Genomic DNA, 11,797 nt, shown 5'->3' with positions numbered 1-11,797 from the left:
GTCATTTCAAATAGAAAATGAGTAGTTTGGACATTTTGAAAGTTTAAGAAGCTCAATAATACATATATATATATATATATATATTATGTAAAAATTTTTCTTCTTCTTTTTTTCATAATTTTGAGAGGTGGGGTGAAACACGTCGTGGTCCAATCGGAAAATAATATTAAACACAAGAGGGTCTTTGCCATATGAATTTAGAAATATATTGATGAGTTTGACACATACACCACCTATTCAATTCATTGGAAATGCTGTAAGTGAGAAAGCGAAACGAAATAATGCACGAGACTCAAATATGAATCGGTGGAATTTTAATTCCATACGTTTGCATGGTGAAATGGTAATGAATATGATGGTAAGAGTTTTCAACTTTGAGGAAATCGAAAAGACAAAAGCAAAGGATAAGATATTGTTGCTGGAATATCCCATCAAAGAATGCACTTCTAATGGAAGAAAATAGGCACCAAATCGCCCATCTAATTTGACTTTTGTATGCTTTTGAAACATTACCCACATGTCATGAAGTTATCACACTTTTTACCTTTTACTGTTTTGCATCATCATCATCGTCATTATTATTATTTTTTGTTTTTTGCATCAATTTGTATTTGGAGCATGTGAAAAGAGACAAGGTTTTAATTTTTAGCCCTGTAAGTACATGATCTTTGGCATCCTCCTTGTTTGAAACCTTTTTCTTAATCTAAAAAAATCAAAAAAAAAAAAAAAAGAAAAAAGAAAAAAAAAGAAAAAAAGCATATCTAAAATCTCCAATTCAATTTAGACTTTGCTTGGTAAGAATTTATTTATTTTTGTTTAAAAATTTTTTTATCAAAAAATAAAGATATTTAATAAAAAATAAAAATATGTGATAAAAATTGATAAATATTTATTGATCATAAAATAAATTTTTTAAACTATTTTAGAGAAGTTCAAATTTTGAGCTTTTTGAAAAAAATTATTCTTTTTTATCTTATATAAAAATTTAATAAACATTTAATATAATTTAATAAGCATTTAATATAATTTTTTATTTATAACCAAACACTTATTAGTTTTTTGATAAATTTTTTTTTTCAAAAACATTTATTATATAAAATTCTAAAAAATAAAATTTTACTTTTATCAACTATATGAACTAATAAAATAATACAACATCATTTGTAAACTAAGGTGGTAAATATTTTTGTGTTAATAACTGCTAGAACTACTACATTAATGAAACATAAGGATTTTGAAAGATATATGATAGATCTATGTTATTGTCTTTATTAAGTTAATCTTTTAGCATGAACGTCAAATTTTCTTCAAATAATATCAGAGCCATCTCTCTCCAAAATGAATCGAATAATGAATGAGCCCCACGTTTTAGTTTTAGTTTGAAACTTCAAACCTTAACAACATTATTGTTTACGAATTACCAATATCCACATATAAGGAGAGATCCTTCTCCTAAAAAAAATGTACATTACAGTCTGGCTTTTAAGACCATGCAGCAGAGAGAGAGAGAGAGAGAGAGAGAGAGAGAGAGAGAGAGAAAGAGAGAGAGAGACTGCTTTAAATAGGTACACAGTGTAAGTTCTAAAAGACGCTAATAGCACACAGAAAGTTTCTTTTTTTTTTTTTTTACTTTTTTTTTTTAATATTAAATGGGTGGTAAAGTAGTACAGAGCAAGTTGAAGAAGTGCACATGAACCCAAATAAATTATTATAAACGTGTTTGGTGCCATTCTTTATTTCCTTTCCTTTTCAGTACTTTTTACCAAAAAAAAAAAAAAAAAAATACAAAATGAGATGAAAGATGGCCGTAGATTTGAAAGGTTCATTAATACTTATCATGCTTATAATATCAATCATTTTCTAAATTATTAAAAATATTCAATTAAAATAATACTAGAGATACTCATTAATCTTCAAAATATACTAAGTGACAAGTGTAGGGCATATTAAAATTAAACTAATAAAACAAAAGTATATTATTATCTTGATGCCTCTAAGCATTAACCAGGCTAAACCTATTTTTAAAATTTAAATTTAAGAGATTAATTTGAATATCTTTAGTGTAATATTATCACAGCTATATAATAAGAGATTGAGTGTGTATATATATATATGTATAAATATAAAATTTATATGTTTTAATCCTAAAATAAATATATAAAGTATGGATCACTGGAAAACAACAACTTGAACTTTAGATGGGAAATTTTAGCGGCTGTTATTGAATGAAGATGGAAGTAGCTGTAATTGTGGATTGATGACATTATCTTATAAAATTTTAATTATTATATTCTTATTTGTGATTTTGTTTTATTGTTTTTGTGGTAACCACTTTGTTTTGTTCTGATAAATGTGGTAACCACTTTGTTGTAATCCTCTTTTATGAGAAACCTATATAATTTTACTACATGTGCTTTTCATGGACCCACCACCCTCAAAAACTCATTATTGCTTAAAACATTCTGCATTACAATATTTGCCTTGACCTTTAGGTGTTGTCTAAGTACATAAAAGTTAATTATTTTCACATATTCTTTCCATGAAACTGCTTGATTGAATGGTCGATTTAGACATTGAATCATAATTGAGTAAACCTTTGTTTAAGGGGAAAAAAGATTTAACATCTTGAATTCTATGAATTCAATGGAACTCATAGAGAATGACTTATTTATTTATTTATTTTTGTACATTCTTTGTAGAATTAGAAAATTTTCAATACTTTTGGAATTTCTACTTCTTAATCTATTTCATTGTGAGAGTCGTATGTAGGATCTGTTCTCATGCAAAGGTTAAGAAAATAGGGTAAATTTTATTTACACCTTCCAAATTTTGCTATAATTATATTTATAATTTTTATTGTAAGAATTAATTGAAAAAAATTGATAGATAAATTGTGAAAATGATGCTTCAAAAGAATGGATCTAATTATAATTAATACAAAATCCAAAAGGTATAAATAAATTTTTTCCTCAAGAAGTATCAAAAAAATAATTAAAACGCCTCAATAGAGAAAAAATATATAAATATTGTTTTTGCAGAGATTGCTTTTCAATGTAGTTATTTATTATTATGTACAACATGCAAGGAACACTTTTTTTTTTTTTTTCCCTTGGCCAATCCAAGATGCTAGAGATTTAACAGTTTGAATCCACTATGAGAAATAAATTATAGAATACAGCCAGATCTATCTTAGGTACTTCCCCCACATTTTCCTTCTCTTTTTCATTTCCCCATGTTTGCCTTTTGAGTTTTGCCCATAAAAACAGTACAATGACCTTTTTCCTCTTCTCTCTAATCTACATCTGTGTACTTCTCTGTCTATTTAAATAACCAAAGCAAAACCCAAAGAGCCATTAAAGTAAGTGTAACAGATACCATTTGTTTTTTTTTTTTTTTAAATATAAGATGGATACTCTCTCTACTGGTTCAAACTTTGGTTTTGAGGAATATAATTGCTGCATGATTAGTTTAATAACTTATGCTGTATTCTCTACTCAAAGTTGACCAGAAAACCCCAAAAAAAAAAAAAAAGTAAATAAATAAAAGTTGATCTTTTCTAACTTACTTTAGTGCCCAAGACAAAGTGAACAATCTCTTTTTCTTCGTTTATGTAGTGGTGATATCCTAGTGTGAGCTATACACAAGCCCTAACTACCTTCTAATGGAACAAAGTGACAACACCACTGGGGAAATTTTGCCAATCACATTCTGACATCTAGCATACCAAATATAATTAGGTACATAGTTTAACACGATATATTCTATGTATATTCCTTCAATCTCAAGCTATATTCATATAGAAATAGTTGGCAATCTCATATTGCAATTTAAAACTTGCTTCAGAAACATTTTGCAGCATTCCCATGAAAATTTTTTGACAGCGAATCTAAGAAGATCTACATCAATTGTTGTAATAACAGATCTCAAAAGGCATTAAAGGGAACCCCATAAGCAACAAAATATGAACCACACCCCCACCCCCTCCACCCCCCTCCCCCACCCCCCACCTAAAAAAAAAAAAAATCATATCTTTTCCTTCATTTTGAAGACTTAACATGATAATCTTGTTTGTATTAACGACTTGAAAATTTATTAGTGTCAAGATCGTTGAAGTTATGTTATATACCCAAGTAGTGTACACATTTTGAACCAGATCCATTTAACTTTTCTGAAAAGATCAAAATGTGATAATATAATGTATATTAACATACAAAAAGAATGATCTACATCTACAAAATTACCGTCCATTTCATTGGACTTATAACTGCTAATTAAGGGGCCAGAATTTACCTGTTATTTATCTGGCAAGAACTATTTCAACCGACCTTTCATCAGGTGTCATCGGAATATAAAACGTTGCTTCTCAGTCCATTCTGACATCTAAGCAAGCTTGAAGCTAATTTGGTGAAAACCTCAACTTCATTCTTCACCAAAGTGTAAAAATTTTAGGAAATACATCAGGGAATTAACCTTAAGGAATTGCCACTCATGAACTGAAATGAGCGAAAACGAACTTTTGAAGCCCTCTGTTGCTATCTACTATGTGTTTAAACTGTACTTGTCAGAAGCTCTGCTCTTCTTCCAATAACTGCATCTGAATCAACATTATTATGCTGGCTGCTCATAAGATCACTGGTGGATGTTGTTCCAGGAAGTGGGAAGGGGGAGTTACTCAAAATAATTATTCTATCCTTTTTGGATCCATCAGAAGATTCCATGCTTGATAGTATCTGTTTGAGTTGAGACTGAGGGCAGACAATTCGGCCCTTGTTCCACTCTGGGAAAGAAAAGGATGATGAAACATTGTCCTGGAGAAATGAAAAGGCAGCCTTTGCAATAGGCATGTCTTGTGTGATTGGGCTTTTCTCCATCTTCCCCCGTCTGGTTTACAGGAAACACATAACTATCAGTAAGGGAACTCGAGAATTATGCAAATTACTCAACCAACTTACTTTGATATTAGACCTTTATCAAAAAAATAAACTGGTTATATATTAGGAATTTGAAATTTACAAGGTCTCATTCCATGGATTTTTTCTTTCTTCTCTCCCTCTCTCTTTAAAATATTTTCTCCCTTCATTTTGGTGGTATATTAATAGCATCTAAAAATCATATACTGAACCTAGGATCCATTTCAGTCACTTGTGGCCCACTTTTTTGAATTTTCAAATCTACTACAGTGGATAATAAAGCCACTATCTAGATAAGATCATAGTTTGACACAGGTGTAAGAATAAATCCCTCCGTGCATGCTAAGCCAAAGACACCGTTCAAATTATAGCAAATGTTGATAATGTGTGGCTGTGAGATTTTAGGGCCTTGTTGGATTTGAGCAAACATAGCCTTCTGCACAATTCTAGCCTTCAGAAAAGCTACAATAAAGCCTAGCCAACACAGCTCATTAAAACACAGAAGAATTTGTTTATGTTTATTGTCTATGGCTCGGAAAGAAAAAAGTTAAATTAACAAAAGTAAAGGAAATAGCAGCTTACACTACAACAACAGTTGCAAGATGAGGAAGATCTTCCCCATTCATGAACATCTTCAACATATTGTTTAACCAAACTGAAAGTGCCGTATATGCACCACCTTCCCACATCCTGCAATATGGCTAACATCAAGATTTACAAAAATTTGCATAAAAGGAAGATAACTTGGAAGATAAAAAGTTCCCTTGATACCTGTGCACATCAATAGACCACACAAGTTTATTTGTACGTAAAAGTTCAGGAAAAAGCCCCCGTTTTGTAGCTTCATTGAGCACTCTTGCAGCCCGTTCTTTCTGACCCAACCCCCAAAGTGCATCCAGAAGTGTATTGTAGAATCTCATTCCCAGACCACATCCTTCAGAGTTTAGTTTGTCAAATACATACTCTACCATTTGCCAATTGGCTTCATCGTCATAGTCTCCCTTAATCATTTTCCCCATCACTTGATGAATATTTGACGCTCTAGTATTGAGCATCTCATTCAGCAACTCATGGGCATCATCCCACCTGAAAGCAAGAACCTTGAGAGTTAAGACAAATCACTACTTTATAAAATTTTGTAAGAAGTGTATAATAATTTCTGACAGGATAAACAGATTAATGATTCATTCTGTTAATAAACAAATTAATGATACATAGACTAATTATTCCGTTCCATTATTCTAATCCAAAGGTAAACAAACTTCTTGATACTTGAAGGGATAAAAAACTACTTCTCTAGTGTCTGATTGCTGAGGTAAAGAAGTTTCATAGACCATATGAGAATCGTTCAGGTCTCTTGCACACTATTGAAAACTTGGACTCTTCACCTCAAGACTTGATGCAATAGGAAAAGGGGTGTGCTTTAACAATTGGATATTAACAATATGGATATTTGACTGCTAAAGTACATCACATACACATAAACACAGTTTTATTCATGACTATAAAATTTGCTCATGCATTTTCTGAGGAAGCAAACAAGTTCAGAAAATTGTTCAAGAAACATATAAAATTGATAGGGCAGAACATAGCAAAGGGAGCATATACGTGTAAGTTTAAGTTTCCCAGGAATTTATTCTGTAAAAGGAAATCTAAGAACCATTACCATACGTTATCTCACAACCACAAACCTTCATCTTTGTGACATGTACCATGTGGAAAATGTCTTTTAAGAAAGTAAGAGACAAAATCCATTGTGCACTTCTAAATTTTCTTCAGGACATCCACCCAATAAGAATCACAAAAGCTAACTTACATCATTGAATCATAAACAAGGACTGGTCATGGTTACTATTTTTTTTTTTCCTTCATAAATTTGAAAATATAGATATAATGTAAAATGCTTCTTTTACCAACAAAAGTACTATATTTTGGATGGGTGGGATTGCAAGCATATGTTATGAAGTGTATGTTCTTTAAATAAAAGGAAACTTTTAGATAATTGAATGAATGGTTACCTATCACTCCTTGCATAAACAGCAAGCATCATGCAGTAGCACATGATACTGGGTAATATTCCCGAAGCTTTTAGCTCTTTGAAATGCTCCTCACACTCGTCAACAAGACCTGCAAAGCAGTAAACACTTAAAACTGCCTCAAGGGTCCGCTCATCAGGATCACATCTTGTTTTTCCAATCTCAACATATGCCTTCACAGCTTCTTCAAACCGACCTCCTTGCCTGAATGCTTCAATTATACCATTGAATGAATCAATATTCCTTGCAACACCAGACTCACCCATTCTGTACAGGATTGCTTCTGTCTCCTTGAAAAGTCCACCTCGTGCAAATGCATGTATCAGTGAATTGTAGGTTTCAACAGATGGCTTGGCCCCTACTTCATTCATCGTGTTGAAGGCAACAAGAGCTTCCTCATATAATGCAGCTTGCCCATATGCTTCGATGACTCCTGTATAAGCCTTGGAGCTTGGCACTATTCCTTTCTCATTCATGTGTCGTAAAATGTTTTTTGCATCCTCATGGAGGCCCCCCTTTCCACAAGCAACTATCAGCCCCTCGTAAGTCCCCATATTTGGCTCTACATTTTCCTCCACCATATCATGAAACAATGTCACCACCTCCTTAAAGTACCCACCTTGACCAAACACCTCAATAAGAATATTATAAGTAGCTGCATCCGGCTCTGTATTGCTAACTTTCATCTCAAGAAAAAGCTCACGAACATCATCATACCTCCCATGCGTCCCATACAAGTTCAACAAAATACTGTAAGTGGTAGCATTCGGCAAACACCCTGCAGCTTGCATCTGCCTAAACACATCCACTGCCTCTCTAATCGACCCCGATTGCGCATAAGCCTCTAGCAACACATTATACGAGGTTATATCAGGCAAATTCCCTCCAGCTTCCATTTCCTTAAGCAGCTCCGAGACTTTTCCAAGCTTACCCAATTTCCCAAAAGTTTCAACGAGATAACTATACGTAGTTATATCAGGTACTATTCCACCCTCAACCATAGTCTTGAACACCATCTCTGCCTCATCACCTAAACCTCTACTAGCACAAGCACTAAGCAAAGTATTGTAAGTAACAAGATCAGGTTGTACCCCTTCGTGTCTCATTTCTGCAAACAATCCTAATAAACCTTCCCAATCCAAACCCCCTCTAGCACAAGCATTAATCACTGTATTATACGTTAATATACTCGGAGAGACCTTGTCCTTTTTCATTCTATCAAGAAGTTGAAGCGAGGTTTCGTAATGACCGTTGCGTCCATAGGCATTGATCAGAGCCGTGTAGGAGAAGACACTGCGGACTACTCCTTGGTTTGGCATTTCGTCGAACAGTTCGGCGCACTTGTCAAGCAAGCCTTCGCGTCCAAGCAAGCTGATCATTATAGTGTATATGTGCTCATTTGGTTTGCACCATATCTGGCGCTGCATATACTTGAATAGCCGAAGCGATCGCTGCCAGTCGCCGCGCTGAGCGAACTCCTTAAAAACCAAAGCGAAGTCGTTTAAGGAGAGCTTGTTCTTGAAGATGTCAAGGCACCGAGCTATGCTACCTCGGGGAGGGAGGCTGCTGAGCTTGTTGATTAGGGTTTCGACGTCATAGCTGTATTTCCCTTTCTCGACCGTCACGGATGGGTTTCCAAAGATGAGCTCCTTCGGCTTCGCTCTCGCTGCGAAACTCCTCCGGTCACTGGAGATGAACTTCCGGTTGTCGGAAAGGAATCTCCGGTGTGCGGACTTCTCGGGTGTTCTGTTGAGGAAGAATACGAGAAGAGGGTTAGGATTCTGTTTGGTGAGTGTGGCGGTTAGAGGTGATGGGCAGGGGATGATGAGAGAGGGTAGGACGGTCATTTTCGTAATTTGGTGGGCATGAGAGTTTGGGAGCTCGGAAAAGCGAAGGAAAATGGATTATTCACGGCGAATTACAATATTTCTAGTTCAAAATTTTGACGCAAGATTTCTGGATAAAAACAGAAAGAGCTTAAAATTTGGAAATTTGAGAGCAAAATATCGAATGAGAGACACAACTGTCTCTATGTTCTCTATCTTCCTTTTTTTTTGTTTTTTCTTTTTTCCTCTATCAAACTTTCTCGAGAAAATCACAGAGGAAAAGAGTAAAAGCTCAGAGGAGCTTGAAGAAGGACACGTGGAGTGGAGGTGTTTTTTGGATAACAAGAACGAGCTGAAGGTAAGAAGAAGAAGACGAAGATAAACTGGGCGGGTCTGACGGGTTAGCCACCCGAACCGGACCCATTCAATATAAGCAGGCCCGTATTTTTTAAATAATTGGCGGTAAAGCATTTTTAAAATGGTGGGCCTTTCATAGCCACGGCTAGAGGTGTACCAAATTTTAACTAAACCCATAAAACGATAAAATTGACTACTCTAATCCCATCTAAGATTACATTGATATTTATCAGTTTTACTGTTCCCAAATAATCAGTGTTCTATTTTTATATTTTTTATGGTTTGAGATTGTGTTGACATAGACAAAAAAAGGGGAAAAAAATAAAATCTTAAATGGTTGTTTGTGGTTTATAATTTACAATCAATTTCATATAGTTTTTATAAGAGAAAAACTTTTGGTTGTAGCCTTTTTTTTTAATACAACTTATATAACTTATATAAAAAGAGGTTTTATTAAAAATTTAATGAATGTTTGATTATTTTAGAAAGTACTTTTCAAGGGAAAAATCAATATTAAAAAAATAAATTCATTTAATAAGTTTCCCAAATAAGTTCAAAATAAAACTTTTTTAAAAAGGTTTGAAACTTTAGTTTCTCTATTTTAGTCAAAATAATAAGTTTCCCATTATATTACTTGCCAACTTCACTCACTAACATCACCTTCAAGAAATCAAACTCGGATGGGGGAAACTTAAAAATACTAGGAAATCAAATTCCAAACCTTCTGGTCCTAGAGATAATTAAAAGCAGATTACATATTCCAATGCTTGCTTGCAGGTGAGTTTCCTCAACTCGAACTATTTGAACTAATAAATTTGGAACTCTATGAATGGAAATGGAGATAGTTGCAATGTCATACCTTGAGCATTTGGTCATCCATAGTTGGCAAAACCTAACTGATTTGCCAAAACAGCTTTGGTATCCACTTTTCCCCACAACTTATCGAAGTTTCAAGTGTTTCAAAAAAGATTTGAAGAAGATGATGATGGAGGAAAAGATCACCATAAAAGATCAAGCTAAGATCATATTTATCTTATTAAGCCAAGGTTATTATTATGTGGAACTTTATTATGAATCCGTTGCACAAGATCATTGGTAAGGTTGAGTTGGTATTTCCAAATTTTCTTCTCATTATGGATTTTTTTATTATATCTATGCATGCATTTTTTGATCTTTTAATTCTTTTAGAGTTTTTATTTTCAAACATAGATTCTTTTTTTATTAATAATATTTATTGAGGTGAGATTTTTTTTTAATAATAATATTTATTGAGGTGCCTCATGGCACCTACGATGTCATAGTGACTATTATTATAGACGTGGAGGTGTTTTGTAGAGAGTAGTGTGAGCTGTATGTAAGAAGAAGAAGATAGAGATAAATTGGGCAGGTAAACGGGTTATTTATCCGACTCGAACCTGGTTAATATGGGCAATCGCTATTTAACAAAAAATTGGCGGAAGATATTGGTTTGTTAGTCCTTTTGATATTTTATGAAATTCCATAACCATTGGAAATTTTATAATTTCTAGGTTTTAATTCCAATTTAGTTATTACATGAAAATATTAACTTATGAAGCTTAATGATTTAAAATGTATAAAAAATTGGAAGACTCTAAACTCAATTTATCAGGATGAAACTTTCAAATTGATTAATAAAAGTTTGTAAGAGACTTTAGGCTCATAAAAAAAAAAATCAATTTTCCATAAATAAAACAAAGTTTAAACAAACATTTATTTAAAATTTTTAGGCCAAATCCGTCATTTTTTTCCCATTATCATCTACAAGCTTGTTGTTGAGCTTTTCGAGATCTTATTTTGTTGAAGCATATCATTTGAAAATGTTAGAGAAAAAAGATGTTTAAATTTTTTTCCCACAAGGTTAATAAATTAAGTTTTAATGGGAAAAAAAATAAACAAACAACAAATGGGCTTAAAAGATGTCCTCATATTGACCCATCCATAGCTATAAGACCCACTATATCTAAAAGGAGACGGGATCCGAGGCTCAAATTTAGAGAAATTGAGCCCATTGCTCTTTGAGCAACGCCTTAAGATTTATATCATTTATTTCAATATCTTTTTTATTTTACCTTCTTATTTTTTAATATTTCTAAAATACCCTTATGTTAAAATTAAACTTTTTTTTATTTTTATTTTTTTGTTTTTTCTTTCTTTCACTGTTGAAAACTCCTTCAAAGTCCACTGCTGCAAACCGGCTTTTCTCTTCTCCTTCATAAACACTGTTTACTTCTTTTTTATTTTTGTTTTTTCTTCCTTTCTTTTGTCTTTTCCTCACTTTTTTTTTTCTTTTTTTCCTTTCTTTTCCACCACCTCGCTGCATTTTTTTTCTCCCTATCAAAATCTGGCTCTTCTCTTCTCATTCATCAAGATGGTTTACTTCTTTTTTATTTTTTATTTTTTGCTTTTTCTTCCTTTCTTTTTTCTTTTCCTCACTTCCTTTTCTTTTTTATGTTTTTTTTTTCCTTTTCTTTCCACTACCTCTCTGCATTGTTTTTTTCCCTGTCAAAACCCAGCTCTTCTCTTCTCATTCATCAAGACGGTTTACTTCTTTTTTAACTTTTTTTCTTCCTTTCTTTTGTCTTTTGCTCACTTCCTTTTATTTTATTTTATTTTTGTCCTTTCTTTTCCACCACCTTTCTGCATTTTT

The 11,797-nt window shown here is 32.9% G+C and overlaps 1 protein-coding gene across 1 annotated transcript; it reads right to left on the bottom strand.

Annotated features, from left to right (window-relative positions):
- Window positions 1–4,164: 4,164 nt before the first annotated feature.
- LOC107419376 (pentatricopeptide repeat-containing protein At1g74850, chloroplastic) lies at window positions 4,165–9,120 on the bottom strand. Its single transcript, XM_016028144.4, has 4 exons — window positions 6,929–9,120; window positions 5,682–5,996; window positions 5,493–5,600; window positions 4,165–4,881 (listed from the first exon to the last, which is right to left on the bottom strand). Exons 1-4 carry the CDS (start codon window positions 8,791–8,793, stop codon window positions 4,548–4,550), a joined length of 2,622 nt encoding a protein of 873 aa, XP_015883630.3. The 5' UTR covers window positions 8,794–9,120; the 3' UTR covers window positions 4,165–4,547.
- Window positions 9,121–11,797: the final 2,677 nt, after the last annotated feature.

This window comes from Ziziphus jujuba, chromosome 2, assembly GCF_031755915.1.
Source record: "Ziziphus jujuba cultivar Dongzao chromosome 2, ASM3175591v1".
Lineage (NCBI taxonomy): Eukaryota > Viridiplantae > Streptophyta > Magnoliopsida > Rosales > Rhamnaceae > Ziziphus > Ziziphus jujuba.
Note: the sequence above shows the minus strand (reverse complement) of the source record. Positions and strands in the feature narration are given on the sequence as shown.

What these genes read in the sequence shown, in the direction of transcription:
- LOC107419376 (XM_016028144.4), bottom strand. Translation starts at nt 8,793, where the DNA reads ATGACCGTCCTACCCTCTCTCATCATCCCCTGCCCATCACCTCTAACC. An exon ending in GTTTATGCAAGGAGTGATAG is followed by an intron (nt 5,997 to 6,928) that starts GTAACCATTCAT and finishes TCTTGCTTTCAG; the next exon opens with GTGGGATGATGCCCATGAGT. An exon ending in CTTGCAACTGTTGTTGTAGT is followed by an intron (nt 4,882 to 5,492) that starts GTAAGCTGCTAT and finishes CCTGTAAACCAG; the next exon opens with ACGGGGGAAGATGGAGAAAA.